This window comes from Corvus kubaryi, unplaced genomic scaffold (genome assembly GCF_017639235.1).
Source record: "Corvus kubaryi isolate FWS band 111438036 unplaced genomic scaffold, C.kubaryi_AGA036_p1.0 37373, whole genome shotgun sequence".
Taxonomy (NCBI): Eukaryota; Metazoa; Chordata; class Aves; order Passeriformes; family Corvidae; genus Corvus; species Corvus kubaryi.
This window is the reverse complement of record NW_024581121.1, coordinates 956763-975679: the sequence shown is the minus strand read 5'-3', so window position 1 is coordinate 975679 and position 18917 is coordinate 956763. Positions and strand designations below refer to the sequence as shown.

Sequence of the window (18917 nt, the reverse complement as noted above, 5' to 3'; positions counted from 1 at the left end):
TAAAATAATGGATTAAAATGGGGATGAGGGGAGTCCTACAGGAAGTGGGAAGCCTGTGGAAAAAGAGGAGCCCCGCTGGGGGAGCCCACGGTGAGGACCACAGGAGCTCCAAGGGAGAAGGGGGCCCCAAAGGACACAGCAGAACCCCACCACAGATGGAGGGCCCATAGGAAATGGGTGTCCCACGGGTCGCGGGGACAGGCCATCGAGGAGGGGAGAAGCCCCCTAGTCCCGAGGACACCCTGGCACGGCGGCGCACCGGGGACACCGATTCACGCGGGGCACCGGGGACACCGATACACGCGGCGACGAGCAGGGCGCACGCGCTGGCCCAGCGGGGTGCGGGGACGGCATCTGAGGCGCGTGGGCAGTAGCGCCGGTGCGCGCCGCCGCCTCAGGCGAGCGCTCCCGGTGCGGCGGGTGCTGCCCTGGGACACAGCGGCCCTGGCGCTGCCTTCCAGCCGGGGGAGCGGAGCGGGCGAGCTGGGCCTCGCTGGGCCCGCGGCGCCGGCACAGACACAGCCACCGCCACCGGCACAGCCATCGGCATAGCCCCTGGCACAGCCACAGCCCCCGGCACAGCCCCCGGCACAGCCACAGCCCCCGCCACGGGCACCGGCACAGCCCCGCGCTGCCCGCAGCAAACATGGCCGCCGCCCTTTGCCCCGAGGAAAGATGGCTGCCGCGCGGCACCTTCCGCCCTGCGCAGGCGCAGGGGGCTCGCGTGCGTCATCACCATGCGCCGGCAGCGGCGCCAGCGGCAAGGTAAAGGGGCGCGGAGGGGGCGGCCGCGGGCCGGGTTCGGGCCCTGCCGGTTCCTCTCGGCCCGCGTGTCCTGCAGCGGCTGCCGGGCCCCGGTCGGTTCCTCTCGGCCCGCGTGTCCTGCAGCGGCTGCCGGGCCCGGGCCGCACAGGCCGCGGTGCCGCCTCCAGTGCAGGCAGCCCCGCGGGCCTCCGGAGTGCGGTGTGACCGTGTCCTGGTTCCCCAAGGGCCCTGTCGGGGCCGGGCTCCATAGGGCGGGACGCGTAGAATAAAACGTTCTCCTCGACTCCCGGTGCTCGCCGCGTGTACCCCAGCCCGCCCTCCCGTACAGTGCGCTCCGGACTCGGGGGCCTCGCCCTCGTGCTCGTGGTGCCGTCACTGCTGCCGCGGATGCGCGGGCCCGGGAGCGTGGTTTGACACGGGTGCGGGTGGCAGCCGTCCTGCCGTGCTCCCTGCGTCCCCTTTGCGGGTGTAGCTGAAGGTGACCGGTGTTCCCGCAGCCCCTCTCCCAGCGGGAGAGCAGCCGCTCCTCTTGTGCGGACCAGGACCCGGTCCCGGCGGCAGCTCGTGAGTGACGGGGCTGCATCACCACAGGGACCGGGGCAAGGAGCCGCCCTGCCGGGTTCGCCTTCCCGCCCCAGGCTCCGCCGCTGGTGAGGAACCTCACGATTGCTCCCAAAGCCGAGAGCGTGTCTGGGAAAGCCCGAAATCCGGCCAGCCCCCGCTGCGAGCTCCCTGGGCGGGGCGGAGCGACTGCTGCGGGAAACGAAACTGAAAGGGAGCTCGGAGCCATCTTGGCGGCTGCTCGGTGCTGCTCCGTTTTGCGGGTCGGGGTTTCTTTTTTCCCCTGTGTTTTCTCATAAAATAATTTAGCGTACGGATGAGACTGAGGTAAGAGCGTTTTTTTCAAAAGCCTTCTTCCTGTTTCTGCCCTGCCCTTGGCTCAGGTAGCACTTGTAAAACGAGGTCACTGAGCAGGGGGCAGCAGCAGGGCTCCCTCGTAGCTGGGGAGGTGGGAACCCATCGCGCTGCGCTCAGCCTCCCTGCACTCAGACTCAAGTCCCTGTGGTGGCAGCCGAGTGCAGTTGTTTAATGAAAAGACAATTTAAATTGGCCTTGAGGTGTGTTTGGTGAAGATGGGGAGCTTTTTAAAGATGAGACTTGCATCGGGAAAACGTATCTTTGGGACGGTAGGTGCCTTAAGGAGGTCACGGAGGAGCAGGCAGAATGGGGACCCGGCAGTGTGTATCATGTTCCGTGTCTTTATCCTCTCAGTTTCGCAGGAAGTGTTATCAGAGAATTAGAATATGCTGGGCTGGATTCCTTACTTTTAAAAAGCATATTAATAGTTTAGTCTTGCATCCTGTACCCCAGGAGGGCAGCACAACTATGTGTGATACAGTGAAATTTGGGCTGTAATCCAAACAAACTTGTCATGCTGTTGCGAGCTGCACACCTATCCAATTTCTCTGCCTGTTATTGCTTTCATTCCCCTGTCGTGTGATGTTTTACCTCTACAGACCACGTAGTGTCCAGGGAGAAAAAGACGCTTGGGATTTCAGAGCGTTTTGGCCATGAATCTGAAAATAATTGCAAGCCTGTTGCAGCTCTGTTCTGTGCGACCACACAAGCTGCTCCAGCTCACCTCCTTGCACTCCTTCACCTCCTCATGCCCCCATTTCTCAGACTGCAAAGTAGGTCTGAGATTCTTCTCTCTCTTGCTCTCTCTCTCTCCCCCTCTCTGGAGTGGAGCTTGCTGTGTTTCAGGAGTGCACCCTGAACAGGCCACCCAGCCCTGTGCTGGAATCAAGTGTAACAGGAGCAGAGGGCCGCTTCTGACAAAGCTGCTTCTCGTGATTGACTTCACCTGCAATTTGGGGCTGCTGGTTTTCTGCTGGGCAGCCAAAGTTTGCTGTTTGTTTTTGTGGGACTAATTTACACTCCTAGAAAAGTAGGGAAAAAAAATTGACAAGGGAGAAGATACTTGAAATGCCTCAGTAGCTGAGAAGCTGTTTAAACTGCATTTCCGGAATCCTGTCGTTGTGTAAATATGTTCTGAATTCCTGTGTTTTTTCTCCTCAGGGTGGGAGAGTGTGCAGTGAGTGAGTGACAGCTCCTCTCCTGGCTCATCGGCAGCCTGGTTCCCACGTGTGTCCCAGGAGTGCGCTATGATTAGAGGCGCTGGGCGAGGCAGAGGCTCGTATCTTACCCAGTCAAGACATAACTGCCCCAGCACTAATCGAGGTTTTTTTAACCACCCTCGTACCTCACAAGAAACTAATCAGGAAACCTTTTTACACCAGCAGTTCCTAACAGAGCAGGACGCTGAAGTCTCTGTGTTGCAGGGGCGGGGATCACACAAGGAGTCGCGCACCAGAGGCAGGCGAGCTGCGGCACCGGCTCCTGCAGACAGATGTCAGCCCAGCTTCAGCAGGGCTGGAGGGAGTAGGTTCTCCAGCCAGCATCCGTGGGTTGAGACTTCGCCTCGGTATTGCCCTCCACAGTACCATCGTCAGGAGAACTCAAGGAGAGATTCTGATGCTGTGAGGCTGAATTTCCAAAGACTGTCTCTTGCTGGGCAGGACTATGAACAAGAAATTCTGACTGTTTTCAGGCAGCTTGGGGAGGGGAGGACTTGCACGGCTAATGATCTCGCACGTAAACTTAAAACTCACAAGAAAGAGGTCAACCGTGTTTTGTATAAACTCCTCAGAGAAGGCAAGTTGCACAAAGGGGAAGAGACACCGCCGCTGTGGAGAGTTGCCAGCCTCAGCTCAGGGAGAGAAAGAAGCCCTGCTGACTGCAGTGCCAGTTGCACAGATCTGGCTTGTGAGAGCAGAGGAGGTGAGCGGAGCACGCTTGGCTCAGGAGACCCAGACATGGCTGAGACAAAGGAGAAAATCTGCAACTACTTGTTCAGTGTGGTGGAAACGACGGCACTCAATCTTGCCAAAAACATTGGGTTTTCAAGGGCCAAGGACGTTAACGCGTTTCTTAGCGCGCTGGAAAAGCTGGGAGATGTCCACAAGCAGAACGCAACTCCACCACGATGGTCCCTGACGGACAGGAAACGCAAGAGGATGCAGATGAGGCTGAAGGCCAGCACAGTAATGCAGATGGCAGATCCCAAACCTCCTGAGTCGGGTCTTCCCTCTTCCTTTGTCCCTCCATGTCCCCAGGAGATGACTGCAGCTTCACCAGCAGTGATGGCATCAGAAGAAGAAAGTGTAGTCAATGGGCAGCAGCTTTTGGGGCAAGCTTGTCAGGGAAATGTCAATGACACAGAAGCAGATGCATCTGAGGACACTAAGCTGGAATTCTCCAGTTTGAGTAATTATGATAACTCGGAAAACAGCAAGTGGACCACAGATGATATCCCAGATAATCTGAATGCTATCAACAAGCAGCCTGATAAGTCAGAAAGCATCATGAATTCTCAAGCTTCCCCCAGTTATGCTGCCCAGTTCGAAACTTTTCCATGTACACCTGTAGAGAAACTGATAGCTTGTCGGGAGAAGAACCCAGTGAGTGGCCTTACTGAATATTCCCAGTACACGTACCAACACTGTGATTTCATCATGCTGGAGCAGAATGGACCCTCTCATGAGCCACGGTAACAAAATGTCCTACCTTTTCTGAGCTCTTTTTCCTTAAAATGATTTCACTTCAACTAAGTTCACCCACTCAGCTGTCTTGAAGGGGCCTGTTATTAATGTTTCTTTCATTTCAGAAGGATTAGCCTAGTTGATTCCTTGCATCAGCTTAAAAAATAAAACAAGGCTAAAATTTAACCCCAGGTAGCCCAGTTGTGGCAACCCTGCTCCTCATTCTGAGCAGTGAAGGTGGGATTAATCTCTTCATTAGGTCCCATCTCAGTTACTTGCCTTCAGTTTGATCATATAGGGGGAAACTGGTATTTCTAAGCTGCCTTTCAAGATGCTCTCACCCTGGAAATGGTGTAAAGGGAGCCCAGAACAAAGTGTTTGGGTGCAGGTGTCTTAAGTTAGGCAAGGTGGCCCCACTCTGGACGTTTCTGTGTTGTAGCAGGTCAGAGCAGATTCTGTGAGCTGAGCATGTGGTATGACACTGGAGTTGGCCAAGTCAGTCTCTGGAGTCCTGCTTCCCCTTGCAGAATCGTGGCTGTTACTGAGCACCAGCGAGACCGTGAAAAGCACCATATGTGCCACACTGGAGTACGTCAATAGATTCGCTAGACAGGAAAATTGGCCTAATTTCTAAAGATGGAGTCCCAGGGTTTGTTGTTTTGGTTTTTTTTACGAAGGAATCTGAATAGGTTCAGCACCATAATCCCGCTCCAGATCTGGTTTGACCCACTCTCCTTGGAAGCGGGTTTCCAGGGCTGGAGGATGGAAGATAAACTTGTTTGTTAGAGTTCACAGGAATGGGGGAGGCAGAAATGTCAAAGGCAAGAGATTTATGTGAGGTGGCACCATTCTAAGATGGTGTGAATGCTCTGGATAGCCACAGAGAACGCCAGAGGGAGGAGTGACCCCAAATGACCAGATGCAAATGAAACAGCGCACGCTGCTTTTGAGCTTTCTTATTCCTGGGCAGGAGCCACAACAGAGCTGCTGCCTGCATACAGCAGGCATTACCTGTTCCTGGCACCTGTGGTGGAGTAAGGCAATTTATCCTGTTCCTTCAGAACAAAATGTGGAGCTGCTCCTCTGTTGTGAACAGCTCTGGAAATGCAATGAAACAAGGCCCAGATGCAGTGCTGTTCAGGTACCCTTGGTATTTTTGTCTTTTGCACATGGCAGCCTGGGTTTACTCTCCCAGCCAGGAAGTTGCTGTTTCTTCTCCCTTGAATTCCAAGAGCAGCCTTGCTTACTCTGAGAAGACCACACTTCTGCCTCTCAATTTACCCCTTTGATTTTTTCTCTTTCAAAGGTTTAAGTTCCAGGCAGTGATTAATGGACGCCGATTCCCACCAGCAGAAGCAGGGAGCAAAAAACTGGCTAAACAGGAGGCAGCAGCTAATGCAATGAAGGTCCTGATGAGTGAAGCGGAGAACGGAAGGCATGGTGGAATTAAATGTGAAGAGCAGTTTCCCTCTGACAGCTCAGAACCAGAATTGGTGAGTCCCGTTTTCTTTACTTTGCGAGACTGCTCAAACAGTGTTGAGTCTGACGCTGATTTCCTCCATCTTCTTGCTGTAGCCTTTGCAGCTGGAGCCAGAGCTGCCATCTGCAGCAGCTCACCTCAGCCTGCTTCCTGGGAAGCACCCTATCAGCATATTAATGGAGTATGGTCAAAAATCAGGGAACATAATTGAATTCCAGCTGCTCTCTCAGGAAGGCCCACCTCATGATCCTAGGTATGGCATATTCTTGTCAGCTTTGAGGGAGGATGGAAACTCTTTCCTCACTGTCCTTCCCCTTCAGCATGCTGCCCACATCCTTGGATTTGTCACTGACCTAGCTGAGTGCTCCTCTTATCCAAGGATTCTGGGCATGGCTCATCCAAGACATCTAGTTCCAGAAAGAGACCCAAAGTGATGCCCTTTATCAGAGAAAGGACGCTGTTTCTTCTACCAGAGCAGGAGTGGGTTCCAGTCCTGTACCCTACCTGGCGGTGCTCTACTGGGAGTGTTTAGGGCCATCACAATAGATTACAATTACAGATAAATTGGAGATAATCCAGAAGGATACACCTGGAAGTGGGAGACGGGGATAATAACCAGATTGAGACACCTATGGTTAACGCTTTTCATGTACTATAATGTCCTGTCAGGTTCAGCTACTGTGTGAAAATGGGTGACCAAATTTTCCCTGCTGTGGTAGGAAACAGCAAGAAGGGAGCAAAGCAAATGGCAGCAGAAGTTGCTGTGAAGATTCTTTCTGGAGAGTCTGTACCCCATGTCTCGCCTGAACAGGTATAAAGGGTTTCTTTATAAGACCCAAGTGTTTTGAATCGGGTGTTCCCCCCCTTTTATTTCCTATTCTGCTGGATTGCACTCCACAAGGTCGTGGGGAGCAGAGCTTTGCTGCTGCTCCTGGCCTGTGCTAAATGCTCAGTGTTTAACATCCTTCTCCTGTCTAACTCTGCTCTAGCCTGCTGTGAAGCCCCACAGTGACCAGTCCATGCACAATATTGGCACTCCAGATGAATCCAAGGTGGTGAAAACGAAGGGTGTAGGGGAGCTCATCAAGTATCTTAACGTCAATCCTGTTAGTGGCCTGCTGGAGTATGCCCGTTCCAATGGGTTTGCTGCAGAGTTCAAACTCATTGACCAGTCAGGACCTCCCCATGATCCCAAGTAAGTAGCAGCATCTGGGAGAAGGAAATTTTGTGCTGCTGCTGTTGTCCTAGAAAAAGGGCAGAAAGCTCAAAATTGCTGATGCCTTTTGAGATGGCAACAGGGCTAGTTGCTGCCTCTGCCAAACCTTGTCCCTCTGATTCCCTCTTCTCTCCACTTAGAGAATGTAAAAACCGAACTGAAATCCACAGGTTTCTTGGTTTCTTTATAGGTTTGTCTATCAGGCAAAAGTTGGAGGCCGCTGGTTCCCAGCTGTAACTGCACACAACAAAAAGCAGGGCAAGCAGGAGGCAGCTGATGCAGCGCTCCGAGTCCTCATTGGGGAATCGGAGAAGACTGAGCACATGGAAGGGGTGAACACCACTGAGGTAAATCTTCTGCCAAAGTTGGGATTGTGTTTGTAGCCCTGTCTATGCTCCTCCTTCTACTCCAGCAGAAAAATGCCTTCAGAATCAACTGTGATCCCTTTGTTCTCTGCGGCTGTAGATAATCTGATGTGGTTTTCCTGAAGTGGGTTAGATGTTTCCTCAGGGCGCAGGCATACCCTTCTGTCCTATGGGCCTCTGCTTTAGGGCTAAATTGTTGTCAGATTCTTCTACAAGCTACTGGAATGTGTTCCTGTAGTATGTTCCTGAGTAGGAACATACTTACTTTAATTATGTTACTATTTTTAATTTTTTAATATGCTTATTTTTAATTCTTTCAATTATTATGTCTTCCAATTGTGTGCCAGCTCAAAAAATTCATGAATCAGATAAACGCAAAGCCCTGGTTGTGTCAGGATGACTGTCCCAAACCTGGGCTGATTTAAATCACACTTAAGGGTGTTGTGATCTCTGAAAAGCCTCGTTCCAGGCGGCACAACTGGGTACAGCAGCTGGGGCTCTAAATAGCAAAGCTGTCAGGGAGGATTTGTCAGTCAGCAGTGCTGGAGGAGGTGAGTTGGTCTGCACTGGGAATGACTGTGCACTCTCCTCACAGGCAGCTAGAGGAGGAATTCCTCCAAAGCCAGGAACAGATTTCCTTGGCTGAGTCTCTGGAAATGGGCAGGATGGTTTTGTTCCCTCTTGCTTGGGGTTTTCCCTGACATTTTGAGGAGGCCATTCCTCAGCCCATGTCACTTGCTGCCAGGAAGACAGCTTGCTGCTGCCTCTTGATACGGCCAAAGCAGAACTCACAGCCTTGGATGAGGTTTTCCCAGAAATACCTAGAAGAACTTCACCCACCCCTTGACATGGCACTGCCCAAAGCTCAAAGTTTTCTGTGTTCTGCCTTCTGCTTGGAAAGCTGTGCTTCAGGTTAGCTCATTCCTGAGCTGTGCGGTTGTGACCTGCTCATGGTCTGTGCTGTTGTGTCCCCATCCCAGCTCCCTGTGAGCGGCAGCACCCTACACGATCAGATGGCCATGCTGAGCCACCAGCGCTTCAACAGCCTCACTGCCCGCATCCAGCACAGCCTGCTCGGGCGCAAGATCCTGGCTGCCGTCATCATGCGGAGAGGAAACACGGGCTTGGGAGTGGTGGTCAGCATCGGAACGGGTATGAGCAGCTTCTTCCAGCACACTGAACTCTGACTTCCATGCTAGATTTCCTTGTCAGCCACAGCTCAGAAATGGCTGTTGCTGTAGGCTTCTTCAGAGAGGGCACAAAACGTTCCCAGGGCTCACATGGTGTCATGAGTGATCTGGTTAGAGAGAGAGAGAGAGAGAACAAAGCGAATGTGCCTGCAGCTGTATTGCTCTTAATCTTTGCTTGCATTGCTGCGTGCTACTCTGTGCATCAGAGCATGGGTTCCTCATGTGCTACAGCACACGATCCCCCAGTTCCTCACAGCTGCGCCTACCTTATCTCCCCTACTTTGCTGCCAGGCTTCTACCAGGAGGGATGGGTTGAAAAGCCCTCGAGAAGGTACAGTCCCCCAAAATTCATGGCACTTTAAATCTATCTGTCCCTAAAGTGGTGTCCCTTTATCTTTCTTAACTGCCTGTGATAATGATTTAATAGGCAGGATGCTGCTGCTGCTGCTGCTGCTGCTGCTCAGGAGCCCCAAGAGTTAAGACTTCCTCCCTCTGTCTCTGAAGCCATCTTGACTTTGACACCTGCCCTATTATTTAATTGTTTGTTTGTTTCAGGTAATCGCTGTGTGAAAGGAGAGGAGCTAAGCTTGAAGGGGGAGACAGTAAATGACTGTCATGCAGAAATCATTTCTCGAAGAGGCTTTGTGAGGTGAGAAAAGGGGAAACCCAAAGGAAAAGGAGAGGGGCCTGCCAGGACCTGCTCACCCATTCTGGAGGGGTGCAGCTGAAACACACCCCTAGTTCTTTGCTGTGCTGAGAGATGCTGTGATCCTCAGACACTGTTTACCCGTGTGTTGTTAAATAGATGGAAGTTATTTCTGATAAGAAGGGGCCATGCCTGAATGATGCCCAAATAAGTACTGAGTGGGAGACTTGCCAGGAGCCCAAGGGCTGCATCTGATGTACTTAATATTAAGCCTCCTGCTGGGCTGATGTGCAGGGTGCTCTCCAGCCTGAGCACAGCTCCTGCCACACCAAGCCACTGCAGGCTTGGTCTCCTGGCCTTTCTGGGTCTGGGTGTAGAAGGATTCAGGAAAACATACTGTATTTGTTTGCTTTGATAAGTCAGCAATCCTTTTTCCCAACTAAACTGCAGAATCCTCTCCTCCCCTTCCCCACTGTGGCACTTCTTAGTTTTTGAAACCTGAAGTGAGATGAAGCTGGACTGCTTGGTTAATGTTTGTCCTTCAGTTATGAACAAAAAAATCAGCTGCTTCCTTCAAGCCTTTGTGTGCTGCCGCTGTGCTCTGCATTTCTCAGCAAGGGAAAGCATTGAGGGCAGGTCCCTGGGAAGTGATGAATCAGGATTGCATCTTGCTTACTGTCTGTTTCAGCTGTTAATCTTGACAGCAGTGGCTGCTCTGGCACAGCAGAGTGAACTCTGCCTCTCCTTGCAAAATCAGTCCCTTGCACAGGCTCTGCTCAAGGACTCTCTGGGAAGCTGCAGTTTTTCTTTAGTCCTTGAGACGATGTTGGAGACCTCAGGGTTTTCCCTGGCCAGAGCAGCCATAAAAGTCCCCATGACTGTAAACAGATCATGGGCTCATTCTAATACTGCTTGAATTCAGCTGCCTGCAGGGTTGCTTACATTTAATGCAAACTTGCTGCTGACTAAAGATGCTGGTTAACAACCTTGAAGTCTTCTACACACTGGGATCAGATGCATGCAAGCAGCACCCAGCCGGGCTCCTTCTTTTCTCCTGCCAGTGCTTCCCTCTGCTTCCTGGACAGGATACTGCTTTTCTACTGCTTGTCCTCTGCATGGCAGAAAATCTGGATTTTTTTGCCCTTTTTGTGCATCAAGCACTGTTCATTGGCTTCCCAAGCATCCTCAGCCCCAGCTCTTGGTCTCTGCTCTTCCATGCGTGATGTGGGACCCTGCCTGTCAGTTGAAGCACTCCTTGTCTGAGAAGCAGAGCAGCCTTTTGACAGGATGGTGTTATTTTCAGGTTTCTTTACAGTGAGCTGATGAAGTATGACCCGTCTAATCCTTCCTCTGCGGAAGAGAGCATTTTTGAGCAAGCAGGAGGAAAGAAACTCAAAATAAAGAGCAGTGTTACCTTTCACCTCTACATCAGGTTTGTGGGGAGGGGTTGAATGACTGGCATCAGCAGCATTGTCATGCCCCTGGCCCTGGCTGTTTCCTTTACAGTCAGTGCTAACCAGGGAGGATTTGTTTTCTAGCACAGCACCATGTGGAGACGGAGCACTCTTTGATAAATCCTGCAGTGATCAGGCAAACGAGATGGGGCAACCCCAGCACCAGCCTCTCTTTGAGAACCCCAAGCAAGGCAAACTGCGGACCAAGGTGGAGAATGGTGAGTGCAATCACTCCCTCCATGATTGGGTGGCTTCAGTCCTCTCCTCTGAGCCTTTCTGGTGCTCCAGAGCTTCCTTACCCCTTTCTGTGTGCTCTTGTGGGATTTGAAGCATTCAGGAACCAAAAGAGGTAGATGGAAGGTTTTAGAGAGAGTCCCTTTCCCTTCCCAGCTCTGCCTGTTTCACTGTCACGCTCATGAAGTTTGCAGCTGAAGTTTGATGCCAAGCTCCTAGCTCTGTGCCCTCCCTTTCAAGTAGTGTTCCATTCTGCTTCAGCCATGTTGAAAATTACTCATCAGTACCCAATACTGAATGCCAGAGTGTGTCCTGAACCTGGTGTCAGACTTCTGAGTTCACTCTGGGTATCCAGAAGTTTCTTGTGCAGTTGCTGAGGGGGTTTTGATTTATTGAATATCTGACATTATACAGAAAAGCTTTCTTCTTCTCTTATGCAGGGGAAGGTACCATTCCCGTGGAGTCAAGTGACATTGTGCCCACATGGGACGGGATCCAGCATGGGGAACGGTTACGAACCATGTCCTGCAGTGACAAAATCTTACGCTGGAATATACTTGGCTTGCAAGGGGCATTGCTGTCACACTTCCTGGAGCCAGTTTATCTCCACTCTGTTACACTCGGTGCGAAACCCTCTGTCCTTTCTGGGTAGAGCTGGGATGCAGTAACAACTTGTCTCACTGCCCCGTGTGATGGCAAAGTTTGTGGAGGGTGTAGGAGTAACAGACTGAAATGTCTTTCTTGGCAGAGCTGTTTGAAAATGAAAAGGGAGTCTATGGATTTTAGACTGTGTGTAGAATGGGTTTCCCTCCAAAGTTCTGGATTTTTAGAAGACACGTGATCTAGGAGAGTGAGACAAAAACTGCATGTTTGTGTCTTTGGTGAGAAAGTTGCAGTCTACAAACCCTTGTCTTACACACCCAGGATACATGTAGCTATGCTGATCCACATGCTGTAGGCTTTTGGGAGCCTGTGAGCAGTGCTGCAGTTCTTGGGGTTTGGCCAATCCATCACCTGTGTCATCCTGTTTCTTAACACCTTCACCTCTGTCTCCACAGGTTACTTGTACAGTCAGGGTCACTTGACCCGTGCCATCTGCTGCCGCATGGAGAGGGATGGGAACACGCTGAAGGAAAAGCTCCAGGCTCCATATCACATTAACCATCCTGAGGTACTGCAGCCATAGCACCTCTTCATCTTTCTGGCCCACATTCCTTTGCCAGCGGGTTTGGGGGTGCCCGAGGCGCTCTGCAGGGGGGGTCATTGCGCAGCAGCCCTCCAGCCAGGGGCAAGAATTAGTGACCAGAAACACAGAATCATAAAATCAAGGGATATCCTGAGTTGGAAGGGACCCACAGTGTCTCATCCAGTCTAGCTCCCGGCCCTACACAGCACAACCCCAAGAACCTGCCCTCTTTGTATTGCCCCACAGTTTGGGGGTTACTGGCAATGTCTTAGTCTGGAAAAAAGGACGCTAGAGTTGCCTCTGTAGCCTTCAACTCAGTAAGAACCTTATCCTTGTGGCTCTGGAAAGTTTGTGGTGAGCTGGAACTGTGAGGGATGAAAGGGGCAAGAGACTCCCCCAGCAGGACCAGGTTAAGGAACCCTCTTGTGCAGGTCGGGCGAGTCAGCGTGTATGACTCTGCAAGGCAGACGGGCAAGACGAAGGAGTCATCGGTGAATTGGTGTCTTGCTGATGAAAGCGAAGTTGAAGTCTTGGATGGCACCAAAGGGAAAGTAGATGGGTAAGAAGAGCCTTTTCCTGACACTGCCTTTTCCTGACACTGTCTGGGGGAAGGGGGACAGCTCTGAGGTGGGGAGTACACTCTGCACTGTTACAGCACCCTACACACAGGGAGGGTTGGAGGGAGGAATTTCAAAGATACGTAAGCAAGCACTCCTGAAGGAAAACAGAATGTTGCTCAGCCTGCCAAGCCCACGGTTCCTCCCAGAAATCCATGGGATTTTCCCTGAGCCCCCTGGTCCTCTTGGCTCTTCTCCGTGTCCTGTCCCTCATTGCTGCCACTGTCTTCCTTCTCAGTGTGAAGCTGGAGGTGTCTCGTGTGTCCAAGAGGAAAATGTTCACCCTGTTCCAGCAGCTCTGTGCAAAGAACAACCGCAAAGACCTGCTGAGCTTCTCTGTGTACTCGGATGCCAAGGAGGCAGCCACAGCATACCAGGCAGCCAAGCAGTGCTTCTTCAGCACGCTGGAAGAGCTGGGCTATGGCAGCTGGATTCGCAAACCCCAAGAGGAAGACAGTTTCTCTGTCCCTGATGCGTAATGAAGCACTCTGTGAGGAGTGGGGGTGAATGTGCGCAGGCGTATGCATGGCTGTGCTCATCCTTCTTTCACCAAGTTTTTGGAGTGGAATTGGGACTGTGCAGCAGTTTCCTCATAGGCCCGGCTGCCTTCTCCCTACATTTTTAAAATGTGCATGTAAATGATTCTCCTTCTTTTTAAGCAAGGGCAGGCTCAGTCCCCATTTGCTTTTTTATTGTTTTGTTCCCCTTTTTTTGTTTTTAAAAGAAGGCATGAGAAACCAGAGGAATTTTCAAGACTGTGAGCTTGAAACCTTTGGACCATGTACTGCAAATCCCTCTGGCAGGTTTTAAGGTAAATTTTCTCCTTTGAGATTAAAAAAAAAAAATCAGGCTCTTTGACTGCTTGTCTGTGTCTTTGTTGGAAGATGACTGGCAGCCCAGCCGAGCTGGGACTGTCCTCTGCAAGGTGCAGCAGCAGGACCAGCATAACAACAAAATTAGTAACAAAAAACAAAGTTTCAGTATTGTTGGCTGTGGGTGTGTTAATTCCTGCTGAGGTGAAGAGGGGGCCCATGGTGGGGTTTGGAGAGGGACAGAAATGAGTTAGTATTTGCTAAATGATGAAAGGAGACAGGTAGAGTTTGGAATTGAGCCTCTTGCCTCAAACATGGGGCTCATTGGGCAGAGCTGAGCCCTTGAGGGCTTGGACTGGCTCTGAAATGTGCAGGCAGGTCTCCCAGCTCCTTCCCTCACTGCTAGCTCTAGGATGGGATGTGTCTCTTCTCCAGTCTCTGGAGGCCAGCGGTGGCTGCCAGGCCCTGTCCTGTGTCCGTTTGCATCTGAGCTGAACCAGAGGCTGGACATGGTGGTGGAAGGTGAGAAGTAGCAATGCTGTTGCCATCCAACAGCAAGTTTATTGGGTGTTGTTGGAGCAGCCCCTTCCGTGCAAGGCAAGTGCTGGCTCTGCCTAGGATTAGAGCTGACACTGTTTGTATGAGACAGAGACCAAAGAGCTGTTAGCATGGAAGCGCAGCCCAGAGCAAGGAGCCCTGAGGCTGGGAGCAAGACCCCGGCTCTGGCCATGGATCTCCACAGGACAGCCAGAGTCAGCCGGGCTGGGGCCAAGCAGGGTCACCACTTGCTGAAAGTCCAGCTGCCACAGGTTCACCCTTGCCTGCAACTGCCCTTGGACACCCATGGCCCTGCAGTGCTGTGAGGGATAGGAGCTGCCTTGGCAGCCAGTCCAGAGCAGGGCTGGGGGGGCTCCTCTGTCTGCAGCTGCTCAGGGAGCTGTGCCTGAGGCAATGGGGGCTCCTGTTGTGCTCCCCACACCATCCCAATGCTCACAGATCTCCACTCCCCATTAGGGTGCAGCAGAATCCCCCCCATTCTGCACTCACTCGAGGTTGGACCAGCAGCAGAGGAGACACAGAAGTGGGATGAAGTGGGATAAGACCCTGGCATGGGGCTGCTGTAGGAGCAAAGCTCTTAACATTTAGATATCGGGGTGCAGTCCTGAGAGTAGGAGCTCCAGGAGCAGCAGCTGGGCTTTCTCTGGCTGGGTGAAGTGCTGGGATTTAAATTAATTTCTAGCGTGCAGCTTCCCCTGGCCCTGTGTGTTGCCAGGCCCTGCCAATGCCACTCCCCCCAGCCCCAGGGATTAGTGGTATTTATAGCAAACGTTCCATTTCAACTTTCCCCAATGAGGGCAATTCCTGCTGGCCAAGGGAGTGTGGGAAGTGCTGCTGGCCTGGCCACAGCTGCCAGCCCAGTGACCCATGGTGGGGCCTGGTTGCCAGCAGCTCCCAGCTTGGGTTGATTAACTGTTTTCCTTTTCCTTGTGCAACTCATCTTGTGCCTGCTCTTGGCTCCAGTGCACTGAACTTGGAGTGGAACAGAAGACGATGGAGCTGGAGCAGCCCCTGGCACTTGCTGCCCTGGCTCTGCCTGCAGGTAGGACCTAAAAATAGCCTCCTCCTGCCTGGTCCATGTGCTCAGCTCGGGGATCCAGAGCTGAGCAGCCCTATCCTCCTCCCCGTGCCTCTGCTCCTGCTCTGTCACCTCCTGGGAGCCCCAGAGATTGCACAGGGGTTGGCAGCACCCGGCAGGAGCCAAGGGCTGCCCGCTGAGGCTGGGGCTCTGGCCCCGCATGGCCTGACAGGAGATGCAGTGAGCAATTGGTGCTCCCAGGAGCAGAGGAAAGAGCTGGGCATGTCCCCATGGAGCTGGTTCTATGCTCCTATGCTCACTCCCTCAGCAGCTGGGATTTTACTCTTCCAGAGATAATGCCTTCCTGGCCTCTTACCTTGGTCACAGGCAGCCAGAGCCCCCCCAGCTCCAGCTGCATCCTGCTCTCTCTGGCCTGCAGAGCACAGTGTAGTATGAAATTACACCAGATGGAACCAACCCGGTCCTGTGTAAGTATTTATTGGTTTGCAGGGGCTGCCTGAGCCCAGTACCCAGCTCTCTGGCCCTGGGACTGGCCACTCCCCATGCTATTTGGAAGTGGGGGTACCCTGGCCAAGCTGCAGCAGGGAGTTGGTGGTGTAGTTCTGGAAGAGGGGCTGAAGGAACATGCCAACGGTGCCAAAGACACAGACGAAGACAAAGATCCACAAGAAGAGGCGGTCGATGACCATGGCCACGTACTTCCAGTCCTCGCTTACCTGTGTGGGGGTGGGGAAAATGCTGGGTCAGGCTGGGGCCTGAGGTATTGCCTGACACTGCCCCACCTGGGAATTCGGCATATCCTCAGGGCCTTGAATCTGCTCCCTCAGCACTGCAGCTGCCTGCCAGCCCGCTTTGGGCCCCACGGGGCTCACTCCCCCTGCTGTCACCCGCACTGCTGAGCCCAGGAAACACCTCCCCAGTGAGCAGAGCCGCGGGGAGCTCTGCAAAATCTGCAGCCTGACAGTGCCATGCAGGGCCAGGCCTCCCAGGAGCCTCCTGGGTCTCCAGAGCAGCTGCTTCTGCTTCAGCCTGGGACTGCAGTGGTGGGTCAGGGATCAGTGCTGGACCCCCTACTCAGGCAGGAGCTGCAGGGCCTCACTGGGCACGGGGCTAGGCAGGGACGCCCTTAGTGCTTGTGCACATCACTTCCTGTGGTGCAGCCATGAGCCAGGACACACTCTGCACCCTACAGCTCTGCCTGCACCCCACAGCTCTGGCCATCCCTGAGCACTGCCCACCCCCAGATGCACACTGCCCACTCCAACTTACACTCTGATCATCATCCTCACTGCGCATGTGGTCAGCAATGAAGCGCACGCCATCCACTGCTTCCTCCAGCCCGCAGCTGCAGCCAGCTGCGGGGGATGGTGCCTGCCCCTGTCGCTCCCGATAGCCATTGAGCCCCTCGGCCTTGGCAGCACCAGGGTTGGCGTAGCAGGTGCAGGTGCGGGCACCAGCCTGGACGAAGAGAGTGGCGGCGGCAGCACGTTCCTGGGTGTGCCGGCGCTGGCGCAGACGCTGGCGTGCGCAGTTCTGCCGCGGCTGCTTCATGAACAGCAGCGCTGGGAGCTTGTGGAGGAAGAGCGTGCGGACCCAGGGTGGCATGGTGTGCGTGGTGGGTGAGCGGTGGTGCACGTTGAGGACACAGACGCTGGTGACAATGGAGAAGGTCACCAGCACCATGGTGAACATAAGATACTTGCCCACCAGCGGTACGTCCAGTGAGGTGGGTGGCACGATCTTGGAGATGAGCAGGAGAAAGACGGTGAGGGCGAGCAGGACAGAGATGCAGAGTGTCATCTTCTCGCCACAGTCAGACGGGAGGTAAAACACAAGGATGGCCAGGGAGGTAATGAGGATGCAGGGGATGATGAGGTTGATGGTGTAGAAGAGCGGCTTGCGCCGGATGATGAAGTCGTACGTGATGTCCACATAGGTGGAGTCATCAGGGTTCTCGTTGCGCCGTCCCGGCAGTGCCACGATGTCCCACTCGCCACTGGGTGTGAAGTCATCCAGGCTGGCCACCTCACTCTTCAGCACCAGGTCTATCTCGGTGCGGTCGTAGGTCCAGGAACGGAACTTCATGGTGCAGTTCTGCTGGTCAAAGGGGAAGTGCTTCACCTCGATCTTGCATGCGCTCTTGTAGATGGCAGGCGGCAGCCAGAAGATGCTGCCATCATAGGAGATCACCGCGTTGGAGTAGAAGGAGACCTCATACATCCCATCAGCGCTGGGGTGAAGAGATGTGCTGTCAGTCCTTGTGCTGTCAGTCCTTATGCTGTCAGCCCCAGCAGCACAACCCCACGGCCCCCCACCTTGGGTGGAGTTGGGGAACACATGGCACCTCCCCCAAAATACGACCTACTTGTTGTAGAGCACGACATCGGGTAGCCAGATGTGCTTGGAGGGCAGGCGGACCTTCTTCATGTTGTCAAAGTCCTCAGGCTTCCATGTGAGGCGGTAGTCCTCCCACTCCTGAGGACAGGCGGGATCAGCCCAGCCACAGGATGGGGGCCTGGGGCAAGGGGGTGGGTCAGGACAGGGGGGACACAGGGGTCCCACACAGGCTTTACGGAGGGCTATGACGGGGCAGGGTGGACATTAGGATCCCACACAGGGTGTATGGGAGGGTCCCTATGATAAGGATGGGTCTCAAGGCAGGAGCTGGGGAGTCCTGGGGCAGGGTGGACATGGGGGTTCCCAGTGCATGGGGGCCCAGGACAGGGTGCAGGGTGGAGTCTTGGAGCAGGGTGGACATGGGGGTCCCAGGGCCACGTCAGAGTCCAGGGTGCCCACCTGGGTCAGCCAGACGTTCGTGGTCATGATCTGCTCCCGCTCATGCTGCAGAGAGAGGGGGGCCAGTCACTCAGGGTGCTGGGAGGGTTTGTGGCCCCCTCACTTGCCTGGTAGGCTGGGGAGTAGAGTCCTGGCCAACTCACCACACTGATGAGCTGCGCCAGCGACACCATCAGCTGCACAGTCACCAGCTCAGAGCCATTGGTCGCCGGCCGGATCAGCTTGTTGTAGCGCGCAGGGTCCAGCAGATACTCAACCAGTCGCTCCTCTGTATCCGTACCCAGGCTCCCTGGGACATGGCGGAGCCTGAGCCCCATGGCGGCGGGCAGGGCCCCCCACGAGGGCCGGGGGACCCCCCGGGATAGAGGCTGTACCCGGGCTGGGGCTCTGTGCCTTGCGGCCCGAGAGCAGGAACGGCGAGAGGCACGGGGATGGGGTGCGGGTGTCACAGTCGGCTGTGGAGCGGGGAGGGCCGGGGGGAGGGTGGGAGCTCTGAGGGGCTCCATGACTGGGGACGAGCAGCTGGGCAGGGCTGGGGGGTCCTCCCTGCCCTCCCCTGCCTGTCCCTACCGTTCCCTGCCCGTTCCTGGCACCCCCTCCCCTGTTCCTGCCGGTCCCTGCCCACCCCCGGCACCGCCTCGGAGAGCCGGAGCCCAGGGCGGCCGCACAGCCCCGGGGGGTCGAGGAGCGCTGGAAGGGCCGGTACCGGCTCCACTCCGGATCTGTCCCGTGCAACAGGCGCAGCCCCGGGCCCGGTCCGGTCCCCTCCCCGCCGGTGCCGGTGCCATCCCCCATAGCCCCCGACACTTACGTCTGAGGGCAGCGAGAAGGCAGAGGACGCGGAGCAGCGCCATGGGGGAGGCCCGGTGCCCCCGCCGGTACCCGGCGCTGTCCACGGTCCCGACCGGGCGCTGTCCGAGGTGCTGGAACCGGCGGCGGCCCGGGCGGGGCGGCCCT

The 18917-nt window shown here is 54.5% G+C and overlaps 2 protein-coding genes across 3 annotated transcripts; one reads left to right on the top strand and one right to left on the bottom strand.

The window, feature by feature from the left end:
* The first annotated feature begins 673 nt into the window (after positions 1-673).
* On the top strand, positions 674-13613 carry ADAR (adenosine deaminase RNA specific). Of its 2 annotated transcripts, none has more exons than XM_042034493.1 (15): positions 674-765; positions 2845-4375; positions 5674-5860; positions 5943-6100; positions 6517-6658; positions 6837-7042; positions 7254-7410; positions 8409-8580; positions 9174-9267; positions 10568-10696; positions 10803-10936; positions 11393-11575; positions 12011-12123; positions 12570-12697; positions 12994-13613. In XM_042034493.1, exons 2-15 carry the CDS (start codon positions 2931-2933, stop codon positions 13232-13234), a joined length of 3489 nt encoding a protein of 1162 aa, XP_041890427.1. In that variant the 5' UTR covers positions 674-765; positions 2845-2930; the 3' UTR covers positions 13235-13613. The 2 variants fall into 2 exon arrangements, with proteins under 2 accessions (XP_041890427.1, XP_041890426.1); XM_042034492.1 differs by lacking the exon at positions 674-765 and adding an exon at positions 843-1653.
* A 2012-nt stretch (positions 13614-15625) lies between these two features.
* Positions 15626-18910, bottom strand: CHRNB2 (cholinergic receptor nicotinic beta 2 subunit). Its single transcript, XM_042034494.1, has 6 exons — positions 18772-18910; positions 18104-18249; positions 17961-18005; positions 17530-17639; positions 16434-17394; positions 15626-15880 (listed from the first exon to the last, which is right to left on the bottom strand). Exons 1-6 carry the CDS (start codon positions 18812-18814, stop codon positions 15710-15712), a joined length of 1476 nt encoding a protein of 491 aa, XP_041890428.1. The 5' UTR covers positions 18815-18910; the 3' UTR covers positions 15626-15709.
* Between the last annotated feature and the right edge of the window lie 7 nt (positions 18911-18917).